Here is a 24650-nt window from a genome sequence, read left to right on the forward strand (position 1 = left end):
AAACAAACAAACAAAGTTATTCAAAAAAGAAAGAAAGGGGAAGTCTATCCAAGCAAGTGCTGGAAAGACAGAGTTCACACCTTGCTTCTCCACACTCTTGTTCTTCACACAGCAGATTAGCTGTGGTGTAGAGTTCTGCTAAAACAGCTGCCAGGCAGGATCGGCTTGTACCTGTTCAGCAGGGAGCACAGAAGCCCCAGTGTCAGCCTCTTTGCACCCACCTGTACAGCTACGGCCACAACGAGTAGTTTATGGATTATCAAAGAGCGGCTGGTGGCGCTGAGCACCCAAGCACTGAAACATGGTAGCCAGGCCAGATTTTACATGTATCGTTTTCATCCCAGTATCTCCCATATTCCCAGGGAATGGGGCCCTGATGTGAAAAACAAACCCCTCACTGTGTGTAAAAACAAAGGCAAAGAAAGGTTGCCTTAGATTGCCTAAGATCCTATGGTTCTGTGACATGGGTCCTGTTTCAGAATGCTACCACGCCTTTGGGTTTCCCTGCATTTTGTCAGAAGATCATTTGAGGATTTTATGTAAGTGTATCCAGGACTTCTAGAGTAAGCTGAACTTAGTCAGAACAGTGGTGTGAGCTGGTCTTGGGCAATACTGGGCATGCCCCTTGAACACAAACACACATCATTCCTGCAGCAGAGGTGACCCATGTGTGCCCTCTAAAGCCAGCACATCAGGGCATAATCACACACGTTCTGGAGAGTCCGTTTCTGCATATGCAGAAAGCCCACTGGGGCCTGAACTGACTGAATGCACATGGTACCATCAGGGGCACAGGAAGAGTAAAATCCTGGCCACATGGGCACATTTTCATGTAATATATGCAAAAAGTCAACTGGAAAGCCAACAACTGACATGTTCCCAAGCCGTGGGGCTCTTATGCACAAGCAGCTGGTACACAATAGTCTTAATGAAAACAATTACATATCATTAAATATACAATGCCCATATTTACTTCCCTTGTTTTGCTCAAGTGAACACAGTAATTCTAAGTCAAAATGTCTAGCATTAGCTCTTCCTTCTCTACGTATATTTGTAATTTATTATTAAATTTTATTAGTGTATATTTGTATAGCCACTGCTTCTTGATGAAAAAATGTTTTTAGTGTGCCTTTTCTCTTTTACTCCGTTATGTTATTGGAGGCTGAGGTTGGTTAAAGTTTTCATATGTGATATTAATATAATTAAAGTATCTCCTATTGCATGAAGACTGGATTTTCAAATGGATTTGTGATTGACAGGGTCTCATAAAAATAAATCAAACCCAACAGTGATTCCTGCCCCTTTATTATTTCCTCTTCTGTATTTTCTGTTTCCTCTGTTACTTTTAATTGTCTTGTCATCCTTGCACTTTTTCCACTTTCCTGTGTTTTGTCAAAACAGGCTGCACAACAGAAAAATCTGGTCACGTGAACGCCCAAGAGATTAATTAAAGTTTGTGCCTTTAAGTCTCATGAGCACTTCAAGTCAGAACAACACGGAAAGAATCTGCAGAGAATTATATTTCTGGAAGTAAGTTACAGTCTCTTCAAAACTCTGTTGGATATGTATCTATTTCTGACCTAATCTGACTATTTTCAAATTCTGAATATTTATGAATGACTTATAAAAATGGAAGCCTGGAGTATAAGTAAAAACTGTGGTTATAATTTGATTTAGTTGTGTTTGAGATTAGGTTCACAGTCTATTATCAAATTACAGGCCAAAGTCTGCTTCTGTTGAAGGCTGTATCTTTGACTACAGCAGCAAGATTGCACCTACCCAGAAGTGAAGCAGTCTGCTAAAATCAGTCTGCTTTAATCTTGCTTTCAATCTTCTTGGACAAATAAGGAAACGCATTCCTGTGCACCTGTAACAAAAGGAGCCTCCGTTCTCTCGGGAAGCGCCATTTCTTTCGCTTTATGCACCTTTTAGCACAAAAGCTGAAGCAAAACTTGCTTTGGACTTTTCCTGGATTCATATTCTTTAGAGCTGCAAATAAAAGTTGGGGAAGTTCTGTCTTCCTACCAGTAAAAACGGCTTCAAAAGGCCAAGACAAAGCGGAGACAAGGATGCTTTTATACAAAAGCCCAGACCTCGTTTCTCGGCTAGGCTTGCGTTTTGCGGCTTCCCTCTCCGCGGAGCCGTGGGTGGGACTCAGCGCCGCAGCGCTCGGCTGGAGGGGGCTTTGCGGGGTTTGAACTTCCCGATGGGGCCTGAACCGAGAGCAGGACAAGAACAAAAGGCTGCGGACACGCGGCGTGACCGGGCCGGGGGACGGGGCGCCCCGCACGCTGCGGTGGCAGCCGGGACATCCCGCACCCCGGGGGTCACACAACGCGCCGGGTGGGGGGGTCACCTAGAAAAGCCCCCGGGACCCTGCGGAGCCTCTCCTTGCTGCGTTTTCAGTTCATCTTTGCTCTCGGAAGCCACGCAGCGCCGCGACCACCGGGGCCCGGGGGCCGGGCCGGTCGGTCCGGTGGCAGCGCCCGGCCGGAAGCGGAAGCACCGGGCAGCGGGATAAGCGGGCGGGAGCGGAGCACGGGGCGGTTCGTGCTCGGTGTGCGGGTGAGTGCGGCCGCGGGCTGCGGGGCTGCCGTGCCGCCCGCCGCGGGCGGGGCCCTCCCTGGGCCACCCCGATAAGGGGCCGGGATGCGGGGTTGGTCCCCGCCGGTGGGGCGGGACCCGCTGGGTAGCGGCGGCTTCTGTGTTTTCAATATGTACCTATTTGCGTAGCTGTACATATCAGTGTCATGCCCCTGTATGTGTGTGTGTGTTACCGATGGGACGCTCCTTGCCTTGAGCTGAGAGTGAGCGGTAGCTGTGGGGTGATGAACGGGGGGGGTTTACGCTTCTCTGGTTATTTAGGCATCTTCCGAGCCAGAGCGCTTGCACCCTCCCTGAATTACCCTGAGCTTTAACTCTTCTCCACCTGTGTGGCAGTAGGTGGGTGGTGTTAAGGCAAAACCACATCTTGCTTGTCCGGAATGAGTTTGCTTCTATGTTTAATTTTGTCTTTGCCCTTCTGAAAAAGGGGCTTCCAGCTTTTTAATGAACCAAATCATGACGGCTTAGCAGGCACTGTAGTTCTCTTATATTGCCTTGTTAAGAGGAAGAATCTGAGAGGAAAGTATTAATTACTGTGTTTTCTTCCAGTGTTTGTAGTTCTGGCGTGTTTCCATTATTCCAGAGGCTGCAGTTCTGCTCTCTCTGCACTGTTAATATACAACAGGAAGCAAGATGGTTCTTAGAAAATGTGCTGATGCTGTTGATTAAATGTGTACCTTGTCTTCTGGGCCAAAGCGTTGCATTTAAGATGATTGTGTAACGTGGTCGGGTCATATTTGTGTTGTAGGCCAGTGTGGATTAAAAAGCCTCAAGGCTTTTGTTGTGTGGTGTAAGATGAGACCTTTATTTAGGCAAATAAATTCAGGTAAAAAGCACCTACTTGCATGTAGCTGATTACAAAATTGCCATGCAAATTCAGAATAGAAAATTATACTGTTGTTGTCGTTCTTCCTTCTCTGACTTCTTACCCCAAAAATATATGGACACCCACGATTTGGTTTACTGATGGTTGCCTTCAGCACTAACATCTGAACTTAGTACATCTCACTGCAAATTCAGACCCATGAGTTTGTGTTTAACTGCCTTTTTGCACCAGGAGGTGCTGGTCTGTTACAATCCCAAGAAGAAGGGCACTCGGATTCCCCAAAGTACCATCTCAAATGCTGTTTATTAGAGCTAACCCTTTAAAGAAAGAGAATAGCATTGATAGTCTTGCATCTCTTCAGTTGCTGGAAGCCCCGAGTTGTGCAGGATTGAACAGAGACCTCCTTAGATCCACGTGCAGCATGCTCTGTGGACCCTGTTTGTAGAAAGGGGTACCCCGTTTCAGTCACTTGAACTAGTAGGGATTCTCTTGGAAGGACAGAATTCTGTTTATCATTTCTGCCCTCCAACAGAAAGGGTGCCTGCATGAGAATGTCTTGCTGTTTTTAGATAAGGACAAGGACGCAGGTGCCAAGTGGGAGCTGCCTGCGGACTCCCTGCTGAGCTGATCCTGCAGCTATGGGATGTGCATCCCACAGCACAGCTTTGGAGGTCATGTTGTTTGTGACAAGCCTGGACTCACTCAGGTTAACATGGATCACCAGCTCCTTGGTGTAGAAAGGCCTTCAGGGCAGGATTACTCCAGCTACTTTGTCTTTCTGTAAACCAAGTGTGCTGTTTGGGGTCTGCTGTAAATCTACACAAGTAGGGCTTGAAAAGCAAAGCAAGAAATTGAAAATACCAACTTCCTGTGTGAACATGCCCATCAGTTGGGACTTAATTATCTGAGGAAAATGATAACAACATGGAGAAGGCAGAGGTGTTTTGGGATGGTGTGCTGTGTGAATGTTCTGCTTTGAAAACAGCCGTTCCTCCTACCTAGTCAGCCATTCAGCCAACATTGTATGATTCCACTCCTGGTTTTGCTTGGTGTATTTTTAAACAAATAACACTAATGAGTTTGGACAGAGCTGAACTTGGGAAGCAACTTCCTCAGCTTCTGCTGAAATCAGCTTTGGGGCTTGTCCTGAATGTGGTTTCTTTTTAACAGTTTGACCAGAAACATAGATGGTGAGGATGCTGGAACAGTGTAAAACCTTCCTTTCTGATAAAGAGCTTTGCTTCTGTGAGCAGGCTGCTGCTTGCAGCAGCTATAAAGCCAGCAACAAGTAATGGAAGATCCTGCTGGAGGTGTTGTTTCCTAGTGTCTGCCTATGTGAGAGTCTCCATTTTGTCTGCTCTGCTAACCCAGACATCACATCAAAGAGCTTTTTTTTTTAGTGTGTTTTTGTTTAGTTTTTAGTCCTCTCATTTTGGTAGCATTTGCCTGTTGCAGGTGTATACATTTTTGCCCTTTTTTTTTCTGGGTGATGCCTTCATAAATGCCTTTACCATTCACTTCTAATCAAAACCCTGCCTGTGTCAGGTATTTAAATCTTAAACTATATTGGCTGTTTCTGACAAAATGTGTTTATCCCCAACTGCAGCACTAATTAGAACTTGGTTCCTGAGCCAGGTGGTAGCAAGTTGGTAAAAGAGAGAGACTTAGTGCAGAAGTCCTATGGAATTCCTGTACAATAAGGCTAGACAAATGTCTCTTGCTCCCTTCTGCCTCATCAGTGTTTACTGCTCATTAAAAAAAAAAATCACCTGAGCTCTATTAATTGTGTTATTGCAGGATGCATCTTTTTATACTTCTCAACTTAATCTTAAACCTTTGCACTGTAAAGGAGAAAAGAGTATAAGAGGAGAAAAAGGGCTCCTTTTCTAGTCTCAGTAGGGTAGATGTTAATCTTCTTTATATCAGTAAAAACTAAAGAACCACCTTTGTCTTTTATCTAGCATCATGAGGACCTCTATGAATCTATTTCTTTATTTTGCATAGAAAAGGTAAATTGTTGCAACTTACTGAATTGCTGCAAAACTTTGTTCTTGTTCTTCTTTAGGCAAAAATGTCTGCAGCATGCGAGTTTGTGACACTCCACACTGGGCAGAAGATGCCTCTCATAGGACTGGGAACTTGGAAAAGTGACTGTGGTCAAGTAAGCAGAGAACAACACAATATTGGGCTCTCAACTGGGGTTTGTGGTTTGTGCCCCTTTTTTGAAGATCCTAGATCTGAGGCCTGGATCTTGCACTTGAATGATTTTAGTCTTAGGTCCACTGAAGTCAGACCAATGCATGTGTTTATTTGCATGATTAAGGCCTAAGGCACAAAAGCAGCAGAAGATCCCTTAAGACTTGTTAGTTATCCCAGGCCTCAGCCAGTGTTGCTCTGGGAGATGAAGCCAGAAAAAGACGAAGGAGTAGGGTAAGACAGGGAAAATGCTGTAGCTGTAATATGGTGCCTGACTTCCTCAGGCTGCCAGTTTGACCAGAGATGCCACTGGCTTGGGCTGATGACTCAGGTGAAAGCATTAACCTGGAAGGCAAGAACTTAAGTTGTCCTTGTAGTAAGTCCTGTTCAGTGGTCAACCTATGTTTAGCAAAAAACAAAGAACTTGCTTGGGTCATCCTACTTTTAGACTAAGAAGACTAATGTGTCATTAGACATGCAGTCTGCTTCTAAATACAGTGAGTTGGCAAATGCCATGCTTGGAAACAATTCCTTGTGTTCCATCAAACTGTCTGTGGGAATGTTTGCGTGCCATGGACTGTGCCTCCTGTTGTAATACTTCTTCCCCTTGTCTGTCTTTTCCTTTCTGTTTTGTTTAGTTAAAAGATAAATTATTGGGGGAAGAGGTTGCACATACTGCTGTGAAAGGCAAGTTCCATTGCTTGGTGGAATTCTTAGCTGATATTGTTGTTTATAATAAAGCCTTCTGAACCATTGTGGACAATGTGAACCATTGCATGTTTGCAGTAAATGTATATCTTGCTGCCACTCTTATATTGGCTTTGTGGTGGTTTTTGGAGTATAACAGATAATGTGCTCGGGACAGAGAGACGAAGTTAAAAAACCTTCTCAGGATGCTAGCTAGAGGAAAAGGTGGGAAACAAGCTATACAAATAAATCTATTCAGAGACATTTTCTTGTTGGGCTCCTTGTCCAAACAACTGTCAGGACATTGGATCTGTTGGGAATAGAAGCTGTGCTAATGTGGAAGCTCAGTTGGTGTGAGAGCTCAGTCAACCCCTTAAAATGAGGACAAAGATGAATGTTCAGCTCTGTCACTTAAAACATCAACTGACAGCTGAATTAAATGTATTAACATGCAGGAACTTAATGGATGATTTTCTCTGTGCCCAAAGCACTTTAATGTGCATTGTGCTAAAACAAATGCCTGAAGTTAAACAAATCATGAATGCATTGTTTTAGTGCACTAACAGTTCTGAGGAAAGTGCTAACTTAATCTGGAAAGATCCTGCTTGTGCATAGTTTAAACCTAATTCAGATGGATTTTGCCATACTAAGCTGAACTTCTAGCAGCTGAACCCCACAGGGGATCCACAGATCTTCTCTGGGGTCCCATGGGAATCAGTGGAATTCACTTCTGTGAAATATTAACCATCTTCAAAGACTTATTCATAGAGTCTATTGAAGAGATGATCTAGAAGGTTCAATGAAAGTGATCACAGTTACAGAAGTTGCTACAATTCCTTTCCTATTGAATAAATACATTTTTATTTGTTACTCTTCAAAATTGTTTGTATTGTTTCATTGTTTGTATTTTTTAAATGGAGATTTATAAAATTCAGAAGGATACCAGCAATTTGGCAGAGTGTCCAAATAATTTACGCTTAAAAGGACATGATGCAGTTCAGGGAGAATAATTGAGAATCAAAGACTTAAGGGCCAAAAACCTAGAGAAACAGAATAATGATAATTGATTGTATTTAATCTAGTTGTTCTCCAAGTAGAAGTTATTTATTGAAAGCTGTTTTGTGCAAGGGCTACATTAGAAGCAAGAGTGGAAGCAGGTGGATTTTAGATTTTTCAGGTAAATATTTTGCAGATTGTAATTATTTTCCTTGCCAAGCTGCTTTGCAGTCTTGACCTTACTCTCTTGGTTAATTTTGTTATTGCTGTTACTATTCCTGATCCTAAACAAGCGTTGTCCTTGTAGCCAGATCTTAGGAGTCCAGTACAAAGGTATTATTGCAGCCCAGTTTCCTGACAGTAAGAATAGTAGAGGAAAAATATTGAATCTAAATCCATGTTGGAAGAGTAACTTGAAATAATATGGCTAAGTTGAAACCTGCTGGTCAAACTAAAAGGCTGAAGAGGAACTGTGTATCTTAGAAAACCAGTCAGGCTGGGGACTGGTTGTCTTGTGACAGGATTGCAGCCATGGAGGAGATGGTCTAACAAATTTTTAAGAGCTAAACAATCTAGAGAGTCCTTATTACATGCACCAGCAATCACTTCTGGTATATATTAAGGTAGGAACTTGAATTCCACATCTGAAGCATAGGATGCAAAACTCTTAATTTCAGGGAGTGTCAGCTCTACATTGTCATTACTGATGTGGTCATCTGAGTTCCTTTTCAGCAAATGTTAGTGCAGTATGTACAAACTGTGATATAGCAACACTCCTGTTCTAGTCACACTGCATCTGAAGATCATGTGGACTGATGAACTGGGTCTTTTTTCATATTTCCTGTCAGCAAGTGTACTTGGACTGCTAAAATGTGACAACTTTGCAGGAAGCAAGGGTGGTTGTCAGAGCCTTCCCCCCCCCGAGTATTATTGACTGTAACTGTTAGGGTGAAAGCCTCTTCATGGTTTGGGCTGTGCAGAAGAGGCTCCTGGTCGGTTGAACTCTGTGTTGCTTGAAAGGATAAAGATGGCTTGTTAGTTTTTTACCTTGTGATGGGCAAATTGAAGAACTGGAAATCTAGTAATGGGTATTAGAGTGAATTGGGACTTAATGGGTTCTGTTTCCCAATTGCTAACTGATTATTAGCAATATTGTGTTCTGCCATATTAAAAAACAAAAGAGGATGGGTGGGAAGGCCACATCCCTTGCTAGGATGTATAAATCAGAGTGTAGTTCCTAGGACTTTGCTGTATGATGAAGGAGAGTAAGGCTTCAGAGGCAATACTGTGTCTGTTTTGGGGCAGAACACTTCAAGAAAACCATGAGCCAGCTGACGGTACAGCAGGGACAGTGATGCAAGGTCTGGGAAAGGTGAGTGATGATGAAAGATTGAAGCACGTACAGTTACATGGTCAAGAGAGTTTTGAGAGGAGACATGCTGATGTTTTCCAAGTGTGCAAAAAGCCCTCACAAAGAGGAAGCCTTGGATATTTCATGTCAGTGAGGAACGGGATGTAGCATCAGGCCCATCTCAGTTAGACATCTAAAAGGCTTTGAACGTAAAGATACCTCAGCATTGGAGTAGACTGCCTGTCACAAGAAGGACTTTGACAGAAGTGTGCAGGAGTGGTTTAGACTTAGTTTGCCCCACTGTGGGGTATGAGGAGAGACTAGATGGTGTCTCAAGATTCTTTCAGACCTATTTGCTATCCATATATGATGCTAGTTTGGTGAGTCACCCTTAAACTGTGTGACTCGAGTTCCCCAATGTAAGATGAACTCATCAATTGCTCTTTCCATGGCAGTACTGACAGGCAAAGCTAAAGAATATATGGAGAGTTTGAAGGATCCTTTGGCTGTTATTACTTTACAGCACCAGAATTGCATGTACCTGTCCGAATGTAATCTGAAAAATAAAAAATTTTGTTAAAATGAAGTCCCCTTCTTAGGTTGTCTGTTTTTCTTCCCTTCTCCCTCAAAATGCCTTTTTTTTTTTTTTTTTCCCCCACATTTTCTCTTGGTTATTTGCCTTTTGCATGGAACAGGAGCTCTCAGTTCACATTGGAATGTCTTAGTAGACTGAGAATAGTTTACACAAGTACAAATGTTGCCCAAATCCAAACCTCATTTAAATCACCAGTCCCAGTTTTCCAGTGCTAGAATTTTATCAAAACACTCTGATACAGAAATACAGCCTTCTTTTTGTCACTTTTTAGAGTTGTGTTTGGAGTGTCTTACCCCTAGTTTTCTGCAAGTGGTGCCTACTTTCATTTTATGGCAAATTTTTCCCATTTAGATTAAAAAAAAATGTTATCCTGATAGAGGAAATGGGGGATTAGTACAGACAAAGAACACAGCTGTTTGTCCCTTCCCGTCTGTGGCTGCTCCACAGCTTTCACCTTTTTGGAAGGTGGATATGGAGTCTTAAAAGCCTTTAGTATGTCTCAAGTGATTTCAGAATTTCCAGGACCTTGACTTTGTAGTGACCTTGTGAGGAGTGTCTTTGTCAAAGTGAAACAAGGACTGTAAATACATCCTGCTAGAGAAAGGAAGAGCTTGCTTCACTGCTGTAAAAGAAGTGCTTTGTCATTCTGGCTAAGGGAAACTGGTCTGCATTCCAGTATTCCTCTCAAAATACCAAAGAATGCAGTCAGAATATCCTGTGTCTGCCTTCACTGCAGTCCTTGACAAGAAAAATAACTGAAATCCACCCACAGATCTCTTTCACTTCTGATTCCCCCTTCTTTTGCTGTAGCATCTGAAAGGAGATCTTTACATGTCTTTAATTGGTGGTAATAATTTTGTGAGAGTTAACATTAAAAATATCAGTGGTTTAAATTGAAAGAGACTAGTTTCTCTAGCCTTTGTGGACACTTTTTTAAACAAGAGAGACATGATCCTTATAAATACATCAGGGCCCTATTGCATCAAGCCTTTTACACAAAGTAATTTACAATCTCCCAGTCTCAAGAGACAAGTCAGAAGAGCAATGTATGGAAATCATGGTACAGATAAGATGTAGTCTTAGTGCAACACTTGAGATGGGTAGATGTAAAAGAGAATGTGCTTGCTGTCTGTGGGAAGTTAAATAAAACAGATTTTACTTAATGCTCATCAATGTAAAAGGGATTATGACTACACTGAAATCTGTAGTAATTCTTGGTTCCTGCAGTCAGTTATTAAAAAACTTTCATCAAAAGTGATTTCAGAAAGCTCAAAAAAGATGCCATTGTATGTTTCCTTTAGTTTCTGTGTGCATGGTCCATTTTCTTGTTACTCTGTCTGCTTACAATCAGCTCTTCACTCCTGAAGGCTGTGCCAAAGGACTGTATCCTGCTCTGAGTGCTGTGACCTTATGTAGATCTGAACTTTAGGGGTGTTCCTTTCCACTGATTGCATTGGGTAATAATCTGTTCTGATTACAGGTGAAAGAAGCAGTGAAATATGCCCTGAGTGTGGGTTATCGCAGCATCGATTGTGCAGCAGCTTATTCCAATGAAGTGGAGATTGGTGAGGCTTTCCAGGAATGCCTTGGGCCCAGCAAGGTAAAAACACAAGAATCACCATGCTGACTGTGTTGTATCAAAATATACAACTGTGACCTGAAAGTAGACTGTAAAGTTAACATTTGTGGCTTTTCCTCCTAGTCTATTCCAGCTGTTTATTTTTAATCAGGAGCAGGCATGAAAGAAAAGAGGGCTTTCTCTCCTCTTACAGACATCATGGCTGTCTGGAGGAGAAAAGATTGTCAGGAATATTTCCTTTTTTTTTTTTTTTTTTCTTTTCTTCCCCCTCCTGCCTGCTCCTTTTCCCTTTGCAAAGTACCCTAATTTGGGTGTTAAAAAATGGGAGGTTTGCAGAATGGGTAGGTATAATGTAAAATGTTTGCCATGATTTGTATGAAGAGCTACTCTAGTTTGTCAGGATAGAATAGCATGCAATGGTGGGTGCCCACAGCAAATTCAGTGACTGGTTGTTGGGTTTTTTTTGGTTATAGATAAAATATGAGTGACTAAATATCTACTGTTTTGGAACAGTGATTGTATTTGAAGGTGTGGTAATGTGACTCTGGAGCCTTACACTTGAGAGCCCATAGCCTAAATATGATGTCATGTGACAGGCATTCCTATGGATGTCCCAAGGTGGAGTCCTAAATTCATCCCCTTGCTCTTGTTGGCCCCAGGGGCCAGAAGCATTACCTGTACAGCCTCAGAGGCCGTGGAAAGAAACTTATGTTCCTGCTTTCCCTGCTGCTCTTCCCTTGGCTTTAGGGCAATCTCTTTGTTATGTGATTAGTTTGAGAGAGGCTGATTTCAGCTTGCCCCAGGGATTCCTTCCTACTAATACAGGGAAGCACAAGACTCTTTTATTCAGTCCATATTACCCAGCTAACTTAAAACTAGAATTTTTAAAACATCTTTCTCTTTGAACACATTAGCCACATGTGAAACACAGAAATAACTAAATGGTTGGAGGAGAGAAACTAAGGAATTAATCATTCCAATGTCTAAAAGTATAGACTAGAGTGAAATTTGATTGTACATAAGACAGTAAGAAGTGTCCTCTGATGGTGTTCTGTGCTTCAGCTTGCCAAGTATTATCTCCCTTTTGTATTTTAGACTTCCTAAGCAGCTCTCTTTGCTTAATTTCTGGGCCTTACCCTTCCAATAAAGGGTACAAGGAGCTCAATTCTTAGTGCTTTCCTTCCAGAACCTGGAAGCTGAAGTTCAGAGGTTTGAGAAAACAACTTCTGTTTATTTTCCCACGCTCCTTCCATATGAAGCATGTGTGGTTTATAATATGTGATCAGTATAGTAAGTGAGGTGGTTGTGCCTGGAGTATGTGAATAGTTAAATAGAAATTACATATTAATAATCTGAGGAATCTTTCTCTTGGCTATATCCCACTTAGGAGTGGTTTTAACTCTTGGATTGGAAAGTTTGGAAAAGTGTGTGTGTGGAGAGGATTGTTTTGTTTTTCAAAACCTCTAATAAATTGTGAAGTATTTGGTATGCTTTAGGACTTGCCAATGGGGGTATTTCTCTCTTTTCCATCCAGTATATTTTTGAGAGGTTTAATTTGTAGGTTCCATGTGTTACCTTTTAAAAAAAACAAACAAAAACAAACCTGAAATTGTTCTGTTTGTTTTAAAACTAGTTAGGGAATTGCTGCAATTCTCTTTCTGAACTGGTTCCTCTGAATTATGCTCTTTCTTAAAGGTTATTAAAAGGGAGGACCTGTTTGTAACATCAAAGCTCTGGAATACCAAGCACCACCCAGAAGATGTTGAGCCAGCACTAAGGAAAACACTTAGTGATTTGAAACTGGATTACCTGGACCTGTACCTCATGCACTGGCCTCATGCCTTTGAGTAAGTTCTACATTAAAGGGGCACAGAATGTAAAAACCCCAGTTTTACATAAGTGTTGGGTGTTGCAGCCTGAGGACCTTCTTTCTGAGCTGTGAATTTCTTCCTGTGTGTCCTGCCTGCGAGATGTTTTTCAGTGTGGCTAATAGTGTAGTCCCAGGGACTGTCAAATAGATGCTTTTTTCTACCCATGAACTGTACACTTCTTTATGTTGGGTCCATTTGTTCACAGAAGCAATTGTTCAAATTTAATTATTTTAATTTCATTCTATACTAGCTGAAACTTTGGCTTGCTGTGAGGTAAAATCTTTGAGTTTAACATATTTTAAAGTTTAAAATAGGCTAGTGTCTTTATCTAGGCACAGGGGAAGCGTGGCAGCTATTCTTGGTTCTGCCAATGACCTACATGGTAACCTTGAGGAAATACTGAAACTGCTTTGTGTCTTGGTATTATCTGTAAAATGATAATGAAGTGCTGTAAAAATGACACGTCTATTACAGTAATTCTATGATTTGAGGAAATAAGAGAGTTTTCCAGTAAGTGGTAAATGTATGTATCTTACAGCCCCAGAGTTCCTTGCTTTATTTTCTTGTAGACGTGCAAGCAGTCTTCCCCCTACAATCAGTAAAAAGGCAGGGGGAGAATAGGTCTCTTAACCAGATGTCTGCATGGAAACTTCACTCAAGAGGGAAAACACCTCAATCTGACAGGGCTTCTGTCAGTTATGCAAATTTGACATTACTTGTTCCCCCTTCAAGTTACACAAACTGAATTTTACAAATCATACGGTGCTAACAATAAGAGGAAAGACTCTCAAATTAAAAGTGTACCCCTCAGCACAACAGAATGAGGAAGTGTTTTCAACTACAGCTGGTTTGGTGGAAGTGCTTCTCTTAAAAATTCCCCCTGTTGTGAAATAAGTTTGTCTTCCAGCTGACTGAAAATAAACCATTAAACATTGCTTGGTAATAACACATAATACAAATAATGATGCACGTTTAGATATTGCTGATATTCAAATTTGCTTGATGTTGTGGAAACTGTTGACAAAACGGAGGTTCTAATAAAGCAGTTTCAGGTTTTCTCATTGGAAACTCCCCTCTCTCTAGTTCTCCATTAGCTCTACTTTAGCTGTCTTATGTGTGGTTATCTATAATGCCTGATGTATAAGGAAGCTGAGAAAATGAATGTTATTTACACAAAAATGAAACCAGACTTTTGGATGGAAATCACAGGGCCTCTAGATCTTGAAAATTAATCTCTCTTAGTATACTACTGTGACATAAGAGGTTGCTTTTCTGAGTTGGGAGCTCATGAGGCTTTCAGTCATTTTTGGTTCTAGATTTATCAATGACATGAACAAGAAGCATCTCCCCTTGTCCCCAGCTGCTTGGGGACACCATTTTTTTTCACACCACTCACTTCTTAGCTAGAGAGATTTGAGCTAGCAGTGTCCTGCAGTGGTTATGAAGCAGTATTGTTCCAGTGGGATTGCTGGCACCCATTCATGCATGGACTGCTCAGAGTGGTCACAGCCCTTTGGCAGTGCAGTGGTGTCACCTGGCATAGCCAGGTCCTTTGTGTCTCTTCTGGTGGGTTTGGCTTTATTTTTTTTTTTAAAAGGCATTGGTATGGCTAACTGGAAACACACCTAACCAACATGTGCTTGTTAAGACTTCTGTGAGAATCTCCACTTGGATCAAGTCCTAACACTGCTACAGAATTCAGAGGGAATGGGAAGGCCAACATACTTTGAATATAGTCTCTCCTAGATAGCTCTTAAGCCACGATCCCTTTGGTAGCAGCACTAAACAGACTATGAAGACTATCCTCCCTAAAAGAACAAGTTAAAAAACTAAAGCCACCCTCTGAGTTTTGCTAGGGTCAAAGTGTGCAAAGAGCTGCTGCTGTGCATACAGTGGCTTATCAGTTCTATGCAGTCACTGCCATATAGGTAGGTAGTTCCAAGTACTGTATAACAAGTTTACATAGGAAAGACTGTATGTGAAATAATTTCTTATAGATGAAGTCAGCAGAATGGAGTTGAATAAATTCACTCAGTTTGTATTCTACTCTCCAAACTGTGTATCTGCTTCTGAGAATACTCTGAGGGAAGTTTCTCTTACTGAAGTACTAACATAATGTAAAGAATGTGGTATATGTACTTACACTTCACCTTTGATACTGTAGACGAGGGGACAATCTGTTCCCAAAGAATCCTGATAACACGATGCGTTATGATTACACTGATTACAAGGATACCTGGAAGGCTATGGAGAAGCTGGTAGAAAAAGGCCTTGTGAAAGCCATTGGGCTGTCAAACTTCAACAGTCGTCAGATTGATGATGTGCTAAGCATGGCTACTGTCAAACCAGCTGTGCTTCAGGTAAGGTGAATAAAGGAGAGGACTAATACCTTTCCTGTTTGTCCATAAAAGTGAGGAATTTGCAAATCAATGTTATATCTTTAGCACAAGAGGTGCAGCTTATGTACAAGGAAGAATAAAGCCAGCTCTGCAGGAGTAAGGACACAGAGGCAGTCTTTCCAGGCAGATTAATTTGTTGGGGAGGAGGCCTGTATCCATGTTCTCTGGCCATTTATGCCTGCTTAGTTCAGCAGGTCTGTAGTAGAGTTTGTCTTCCCTGTGAGGAACAATTTGGCTTATAAGAAAGTTAGTGAGGGAGTAACTTGAATCCCTTCAATAGAGAGCTTCCTCATTCATTGGAGGATCTATTTGGTACATGGCCAAAATCCAGCACTCCAGACTTCAGCAATCTGTTTCCCTGTGAACTTAGCCTGCCAGATGCTTTTTGAATTCTTCTGGTAGGAAGTTATCCTCATAAAGATAACTTCTTAAACCTTATTCTCATAAGGTTTTCCAGAATCTGGAATTGACCTCCTAGGATGTGTTCGATTTTGCTGTGCTTTTCACCTCCTGTTTGGTTAGAGTTTTGTGTTGGTATTTGCTTTCTAGCCATTCACTGTAGGTCATTTTAACAGGTAGAATGCCATCCTTACCTAGCTCAGAATGAGCTGATAGCTCACTGCCAGAAACGAGGACTGGTTGTCACTGCCTACAGCCCCCTTGGTTCTCCAGATCGCATGTGGAAACACCCTGATGAGCCTGTGCTTCTAGAAGAACCTGGGATCAAAAAACTGGCAGAAAAATATGGCAAGTCACCTGCACAGATCATCCTCAGGTACAGAACAGTTGTGAGAGAGGGTGGCACTGGGGACCTGGCCTTAAATGAAGCAAAACTTGCAAGTTAGAAGGAATCTACTTAAACTGTGTGTTCTTCTGTGCTTCTTCAGTGGGGAGTTAAAATCATGGGGAGTGCCAGAAGCAAACCCCATTTGGTGATTGTTTTACAGAGCTGGTAGAGTGGGTCCTGGCTTATGGCAAGTGGTTGGATGAGATCAGAGGGGTCCATTGAGGGCCTGGATTCATGCCTGGGACAGTTCCCTATGTTTGTTTTTTTTTGCTGTGAAGTAGCAGTAGGACAATGAAGGCAGCAGCGTACCACATGAGAGTGCTGCCTGCTGAACATGGTCAGTGGGCCAGGCTGTAACCCCTGAGCCCTTGCTGCTGCATTCAGATGGGCTCCCAAGAAGAGGGGCTGAGGAAAGGTCCTTCCTTCTTCACACTGAAGAATCATTTGCTGCTTTGTTTTTATATAGCAAAAGCCAGCTACTGGATACTGGGAAACAAGATGATTGAATGATATCCAGGATGTGATAAGCACCATGTAAAGTAAAATTGGATTTCTGTTCTTATTTTTTGTCTGGCCTTGTATCCATCAATATCACTAGCACAGTCTTAAGCAGCAGCAAGTTACCCTGCCAGCTGAACGTGTTCAAGATTTGGTGCTCAAGCTACTAGACAGGCACTTGAGGGAGGTGGGTTTTCTTCTAGTTTCTCAGTGATTGGCATGTTAGAACTTGTGTAAAATGCTTAAGTACATTTTTCTGGTGGTTCATTTGGCTTCTGGCTTAAAGTACCTGAAACTAGCTTGCTTTTTCAAGGGCAGGAATATCTTCCACTCATTTGTTAGTCCAGTAGCTACTCTCTTGCTTGAGCTTGGACATGCTAGGTCCTAACAGAATGCCATGCTGTCAGCCCTCATCTGAGTATTTTTTTTTGCATAGAGACATAAGTGACCTCTCTCCTGCTGCAGATTATGACTCAACCAAAATAAATATTGTGGTTCTTGGGCTGCAGGCACAGAAAAATCTCTTTTCCCCTCTTAACAGGTGGCAGGTGCAGCGTAAAGTGGTTGCCATTCCCAAGAGCGTCACTCCCACTCGCATTCAGCAGAATGTCCAGGTAAGCTGAAATGGAGGAGTTTCAGCAGTGTCTTTCGTGTCAGTAACACACTGTCCTGCTACTGCAGAGCAACAGGCTGAGGCGCTTGGTTCACACTTGTTTGTCAGTGTGTGCACATGCTTAGAAGGGAGGGTAGAGATTTTTGTAAAACAAACTCGTATGTTTTAAGGGATTTAAGTGTGCAGGTATGTGCATGGGCAGAGTGTTGTTATCAGATGGTAAAGAATGTACTTTGCAGAAGTCCAAATGAAAAATCTTTACTGAAGTTTGTCTCAGGTACAAATTCATTGAACACAGGAGTTTCCTAATGATGTTCAGTGATTCTTACTTATAAATAAGTTGCTGTACCGTGCAGGTGAGGGCTGGTGTCTTATTTCTGCAGCAATCTGCTATTCTAGTGATGCTGAAGGAATAATTGTGGTTCAGTTCTGCTCTGAAGTAGAGACAGTTCACTTAAGAAATTATTTGAAAACTCTAACTTCAAATAGTCTTGAGGAAGGTCTCTGAATCACCTCCTGTGATCTTTTTTCAGCCCTTAATCATCCAGATTGTCTAGTTACACACTTGGTTTTAAGTTATGAGTGTATCTGTAACTTCTGCTGTCATTGAACCAAATCCTGCCATGTAGCATGCTGCTAGAAATCTGAAGAAATTCCAGTAAACTCTGCAGTTACTTGAGGTTTAGAGCTATATGGGAGCAGAATATTGATTGAATATGCAGCACTTGGAGGAACAGTCCCACTGCTTTGTCTTTGTGGAAGAGCACCATGCAGTATCAGTGCAGCCTTAGAGCTGGCAAGTGTATGAACACCTCAAAGATGTTGTTTTGGTGTTTGTTATAAAATAAGATTAATTGCAGCTTCAAAAGAAAAAAAATAATGGTAATGCAATTAATCTTATGGTTATTGAATAAAGCCTCTTGCTTTTTTTTTCTCAGGTGTTTGATTTCAGCCTCACAGAAGAGGAGATGAGCCACATTGGAAGCCTGAATAAGAACTGGCGTTACATTGTGCCAATGATTACGGTAAATTTCTCATGTTTCTAATAGTTTTCATTACGTGCATGTGGCCACAACTTGGGTTTTTTGCACTTTTCTTTCTTTTACTGTCCCAAACAGAACTGCTTATTCCTAAGAACACTACATCTTTTTACGGTGTCTAGGATAAATTTTTCAGAACCTAGGTACAAAAACGGTAGCTTTTTGGAAAACTTTTCTCCTCTGCTCTGGCTACTGATGGAACTCTGGAGTTCCCATTACTGACCTGTCCATGAGCCCTTAAGCCAGAGTCCCATTTTACTTTGAATTTCACCAAACTTCTCATTTGTTCTTCTCAAGTACAAGCAGGCTGAAGTCCACTGGATTCCTCCAGAAGTACTCTCTGTACCAGCTGTCCTGGTCTACTTTATATAATAAACCTCTCAGATAACTGAAGACTTAGGGTGCTGTCAGTTCTCCAGATCCATTGTGGAAGTCACTTGAGGGATTTTCATAGGATCATAGAATGGTTGGGGTTGGAAGAGACCTTAGAGATTATCTAGTTTCAACCCTGCTGCTATGGACAGGGACACTTGCCATGAGACCAGGTTGCTCAAACCCCATCCAGCCAGACCTTGAACACTTCCAGGGATGGGGCATCCATAATCCCCTCCACTGGATGTCCCTCCTTTCAGTATCAGTTCTCCTCCAACGTAAGGAGTTTGGCTTTAGGCTGCTGTATTTTTCCTCCTAAATCCATTAGTCACAGCATCTTTTAGCATCAGTAATTTACTCTGTTATGTGAAACCTTGCCTCATGTGCTATCAAGTGCCAGTCTGTTTTAGAGAAACCAATGCTTGTAAGTGTTGCAGTCCTCTTAGGCTTTCTTTTCTTATATTAAATGACCTAACCATGTTTCTTTCCCTCACTGCAAAAAAAAAGTCAATGTTCTGCTGTCTCTGTCTTTGTAGTGTTCCTCATTTCTTATTATCCTGCTTCTGACTATACAATAGAGAGCTGTTGCTATTCCCTGGTGTGTGACTGACCAACACATGGCAACTGTGCTATAATGAGTCTGAAGTGATTTATCCCTTGCCTCTCCAGCAGTTGGTCTGCCTGTAAATTATTCTTCAATAGTCAGTGGTTCCTGGCTATAGGAATTCTTTGGGGAAAGCTTTTCTCCAGCATGTATAATTGAGGGTTTTTTTGAGTGTTTGAGAGCATGTCAGTCTGAGTTAGAAGAGAGTGAATGTGTGGTGAGTGACTATCTCATATCAAGGGTATCAAGGGTAGATACTTGTTATATCTTTCACTGTTTGTCATGCTGGGCCTTAGGAGAGCTTCAAGGCCACACTTTTAACTGTAAGGGTATTTCAGTATGTCTGCATAAACATAAACCCCTGCAGCCAAAACAATCTTTGTGCTTATGGATCAGGATCTGTACACCAAATTGCAAGCTTGGCTGCTCATCTCTGTGGATGTGGCAGTGACAAGCACACCTGCTGCCGACAGGATGTTTCTTTCAAGTGTTTTGCTACTCAAGCTGCAAGCAAAGTTGTTTGTTTTGGTTTTGGTTTGGTTTTTTTTGTTTGTTTTTTTTTTTCAATGAAGCTGCAAAATACATTAGAATGTATCCTGATTTGGAGGAGCAGGGGTTAACTGCTGTGCTTTTGTTACCTGGGAGACCTGATCAGATCACAGTGATTCACAAAGGAGAGATGAAACACAGTTCAAAGTGCTAGCCCATCCAGCTAGAAAAAGGATGGCTGTGATGCAGCTGGGCTTCAAAGTTATTGCCATATTGTCAGATAACAAGACAGGAAGAAGCAATATGAGGAGAACTAAAACACTCTGAAGCTGTAAGATCTCTAGTGGAACCTTTTGTCTCCTGCCCATCCCTTCTGGGCTTATCAGAAAGAATTTTCATCAACTGTGAATTAAAATTTCTGTCTAACCTTTCATGCCTTTCTCCTCTATGAATCTAATTTACAGTGTCTGGATTTCAAAGTGTGATATGGCAGAGATATCAGAGCTCCTATTGTAACTGACAAGACAGTTTTTCCTTGCTTTACTTTGTTGATCTATAACCACAAGTTCTTACAGCTGTGCCATTCTTCTCCAAGTTGTGTTTTTGTTTGAAGCCTGAGGAGAAGCTATTATGCTGTTAAGTTGCTTTATAATTTAACACTTCATTACCTGGATAGAAGTTGGAAAGGACCTTGCACCTGCCTGACATCCAAACTTTTGGAAATGCATAATTTGCCACAGAATATACTTAGGTGAAATTTGAATGACTAGCAAGCCAGGAGAGGAGGAGTGATGGTGTTGCACTCATGATGATCTGTCTATTTGTGATAGTTAGCTACCGTTGACCTGCAATGTGTTCACTGCTGATTTTTTAACACCCGCCCCCCCTTCTCATAAATTCCTGGGGTGAACTGGAATCAGCAATGTAAACATTGCTTCTGGCAGCTGATGTCTTGGCATGCTGTGAATGCTAACCTGAAGAACTGTTCTGTGTAGTGAAATATGCAGGGAGAAGAAGCAGGGAGAAAATGAGGAATATGAATTCTAGGAACATGAGGAAGATGTTGGCTCTCAGGAGATTGTGAGGAAATCTGAAGATAGTGACTTTTTTCCACAGCTTTAAGGATTGCTTCAGTTGACAGCTTCATCTCAGCTTTATTTTAATCTGAGCATCAATCAAGTGTTAAACCTTGATGTTTTCTGCTCTGTAGTGCCCCCAAGTGATTAACCTCACACTGCAGTAGTGACGGTCAACAATTAATTTCTAGGGATTTGAGTTGTTGCTTTGAAGTGCAGGTTTTATACTGAAAACTAATAGAGGGACTTGCAAGTGGATACTTGGTTTGAAAGTCCCTGTGATTCCCTCTGCCTCCAGAGTGATCTCTACCACCATGCTTGTATGTATAAAATCAATTATTTCTTTAACATAACTTTCATTCAGTCATTATTTGTTCAGTGTAAGTTTTATCTGAATTATGCTAGTTTATCAGCCAGGGAAGTGTGTATCTCTGCAAATGATGCACCTAAATTTCCCCAAAAATTAGAGATGAGGAGCAAGGTATTTATCTTAGGGGTGGTGCTGCAATGGACTTAATGCAACAAGAAATGCAACTTGTGCATCTGAATGCTTAGAGGTGGGATGCAGGAGCTGAGGCTTCTGCAGAGCCATGTCAGCTTTCAGGCCAGTCTGAGCCTTTGTTTCATGATCTGTGAACATCAGTGTCAGCATTCCCATTTTACAGCCATGGAAATGTTCTTATACAGAAAGTGCTATGAAGGAGTTCAGTTGCACTATTAATGCTTCAGCATACGACCCTCAACAAGTTATTTCATGTGTTTCATCTTATCCACATGTAAAACTGACAGCCCAACAACTCTCTATCATGGAAACCTGGGCAAAAGCTCTGGCGCATATGAAGTGTTTTGATAGAAAGTGTTTTGAAGTGTGCATGTTACAACACTTACTCAAAAATGGCTACAAGGCAAAAGGCTTTTTAACTATTCTTTATCTAATTCTTCAGGACTCAGCAGCTGGAAGAAAGATTTCTGTAGCCTACAGCAAGAGTATCTTTTTATTTTTTTCCTTTCGAGAACTGCTAAGAGGACTTGGGGGTAGAGGGAACAGCTCTTGTTTAAGCTGAAAAAGATGCTCCCAGATGTTTGAGATATGAAGATTTAGAATTCTAAACCATGCAGAGTTTGAGATTAAGAACGGATTTTTATTTTTCTTACCATGAGTCTGTTTGTTTACTTCACAGGTGAATGGAAAACTAGTAGCAAGAGATGCTGGACACCCCCATTATCCCTTCAATGACCCCTATTAACTGCTAGAAAATGTGTTATGAGTAACACGCTCCTCTGCATGCCCCTCCACAAAATAATTGTTGCCACAATTTATCCAAAAATCTGTTGAAATAAAACCTTCCTTCCTGATTAGATTTCCTTACAATGTACTGTTTCAAATTGACCTCCTTTCTGGAGATACTGTAACTTCCATGTCAAAGTTTCTTGATTTATGACAATGACTGCAAGCTCACTCCTAGAAGCACCAAATCTTTCATGGATTAGATAAAGACTGGGGGAGCCTAAATCAAGTTCCAAACACATCATTATCAGGTTAGGGCAAGCAATACTTTGTGCTTTACTGCCTCTGAAACAGTTTGAAAGCTTTAGTGATTCCCATGAGGGGAAAACAAAAGGGTGAAGGCATGAAAGCTTTTTAAGACTAAACAGCAGCTCAGCCATCAACTTTGATATTTTTATCAATATTTTATATAGGGAATACATTGAAATGTGCTACAGCTGCACTGTCTATAAATCATTCATTAAAACCCAGGTAAGAAGCCATGCCCGGTACTTTAGAGTACTTGTAGGACTTTGAATTATCTATTTTCATTTTAATTTGCCTGTAGATTTGAGGAGAATAAATGCATACCTTGGAGCAGGCCTTCAGGGCAATCCTCTCTGTTGCTTGTCATGTGGATAGCTTTCTGCTCTGCCCATCCTGTCACAAACACCTCAAGAACATTTTAGCAACTCTTGTAGGAAAACACCCTGCTTTTCCTGTAGAGTTGTCCCGTGTTTACCAAAGTTGTTCAGCTTGTGTTGTGGAAGGTCACAAAAGTAGCTCCTGGCTCCACAAGTAAGACCCTGTCAGGGGGTCTCTTCCATTTGAATGTTCTGTTTTTCACTGCTGCCTGGGCTGATGCTTGGGAGAGCTGGTCCTGTCTTCTGCTCTACACACTGGGCAAGTAACTTGCCTTTCTGTGCCTCTGTTTTCCCACTTGCCATGTCTCTACGTTACTCCCTGGCAGGGACTGCTCCTACTGAGTGCTGACAAATGGTTGAGCAAGACTGGAACTCTAGCAACGGTTTTAATTGTTTCAGTCTCTTAATGAATTGTCTGGCCACCTGAGCACAAAGGGCATGAGGTGTTGGTTCCTACCAGTCTCTGATGGTGATACCTTCTGTGGCCTTAGCAATGTTAATGCTTTATTTTTGGTTTGTTTTTCTCCCTGTGACATAGCATTAATCCTCCTTTGCCCTGGTGCAGGCAGGGTAGCAAGGCAGGGTTTCTAAATCTGGGATTTAAAACAAAACAACTCTTTCAGATCTGTTGGTGCCACTCAGGCAGTCATAGGCACGACTCCTTGTTTGCTGCTGGTTAAAGAAAGCTTAACTGACTATAAGGGAAATAAAAAACATTTGTTTTATTTTTCCCATAGCACTAGCAAATATAGAATTAGAAAAATAATCCTCTGTATTCAAATAGTTAAATAAAGAATTAGTTTTTATAACCTCATTTACAGTTGGCCTATAGTAAAACTGTATATTCATCCCAAGTGCAGTGTCTCCTCATGCATTCCCTGTCCTGGGCCTCACAGCCTGCAGCTGAACTGGAACAAACCTGTTTGTCACTTTTTGTAATTCTTATGTAAAATTTAAAGAATTTCTGGTCCTCAGTAAAGCATTTCGTAATTCCTGCTGAATTTACTTCAGTGGAGGAAGCCATTACAACTTAGTTAGGATTTTTTACTAGATTGGATGTTTTCTTCTCAGCAAAATTAAATCCTTTGTTGTTGGTTTTTTTTTTTCTTATTGTAATAGAACGTGACTTTGAATACAGATCTTACTGCAAATCAGTAGGGAAGCAATTTTAGTTTGAAGGTGCCATGTAGAGTGTTAGCAGCAGTCCTCCTGCAAAGAAATCTGGCTTTGTTGCATTTATTTCCACTTGCATGTTTCCATGTCTTCAATAAATACTCTGCTTGGTGTATGACTGAGACTTTTTTCCTCCCCTCTTGTGTCAGGGCCTCAGTTAATTTTTTCTAGTTACTCTGTAATCAAGAGAACTAAGCAGGCGGAGAGAATTCCCAAGAAAAGCAGATTAATGCTGTATCTCTACGAAGGCTACACTTCCCAGCTCTGTCGCTGCATGGAGTTAACGCCGCAGCTGAAGCTGGAGAACTCTTATCTTGAAGTAACTCAGGGGGAAATGAGCCTCCGCGCCTCCGCCAATGGGTTTGCTGCTGCTGTGCGAGTTTTCTGGAGGTCTCTGCCGTCTCGGCTGCAGCAGCCATGTCGGCCTTGTCTGGTGGGTTCCGTGTGCTGCGTGAGAGGCAGAGCAGCTGCTGCCGTGGCGCTGGAGCCTGTTGCCTGCTCACCTTGAGCTGCCTGAGGCAGGACGGGGGCTGATGCCAGAGGGGAGAGGTGCTAGTGCCTCCTGAGGAGTCAGGCAGAGAAACGGGAGCTCCAGAGAACGGGGGCAGCAGGGGCGTTGACTCGGTGATGTTCAGCGGTCCCTTCCAACCCTGCCGGTACCCGGGTGCGCAGCACGGCAGTGGGGCCTGCCCCCTGCACCCCCCGCAGGGGCCGGGCCTGGGGGGCCCCGGGCTGCGCGCCCTGCGAGCAAGAGTCCGGCCGCGCTTCTTGTAGGGGCGGCCGCGGTGCGAGCCTCGCCGTGGGGGACGCTGCTCCCGCCCGGCGCCTCAGCACGTCCACCTTCCCGCGGGGCCCGGGCGGGGGGCCGGGCCGGTGGGCCCGGACTACACTTCCCGGCGTGCCGCGCGGCAGCGGCTCCCCAGCGGCCCCGCGCTTCCCGGCGCTCCCTGCGCTGCCCCGCTCCGCACTACAGTTCCCGGGTG

General features: G+C 42.4%; 1 protein-coding gene across 2 annotated transcripts; it reads left to right on the plus strand.

The window, feature by feature from the left end:
* The first annotated feature begins 1511 nt into the window (after positions 1-1511).
* On the plus strand, positions 1512-23782 carry AKR1A1 (aldo-keto reductase family 1 member A1). 2 transcript variants are annotated; one of them, XM_051625631.1, is made up of 9 exons: positions 1512-1530; positions 5496-5591; positions 10736-10855; positions 12530-12681; positions 14870-15065; positions 15680-15879; positions 16931-17003; positions 17941-18027; positions 21765-23782. In XM_051625631.1, exons 2-9 carry the CDS (start codon positions 5502-5504, stop codon positions 21828-21830), a joined length of 984 nt encoding a protein of 327 aa, XP_051481591.1. In that variant the 5' UTR covers positions 1512-1530; positions 5496-5501; the 3' UTR covers positions 21831-23782. The 2 variants fall into 2 exon arrangements, with proteins under 2 accessions (XP_051481591.1, XP_051481592.1); XM_051625632.1 differs by lacking the exon at positions 1512-1530 and adding an exon at positions 2474-2565.
* The last annotated feature ends 868 nt before the right edge of the window (positions 23783-24650 follow it).

Source organism: Apus apus, chromosome 7 (assembly GCF_020740795.1).
Source record: "Apus apus isolate bApuApu2 chromosome 7, bApuApu2.pri.cur, whole genome shotgun sequence".
NCBI classification, from domain to species: domain Eukaryota; kingdom Metazoa; phylum Chordata; class Aves; order Apodiformes; family Apodidae; genus Apus; species Apus apus.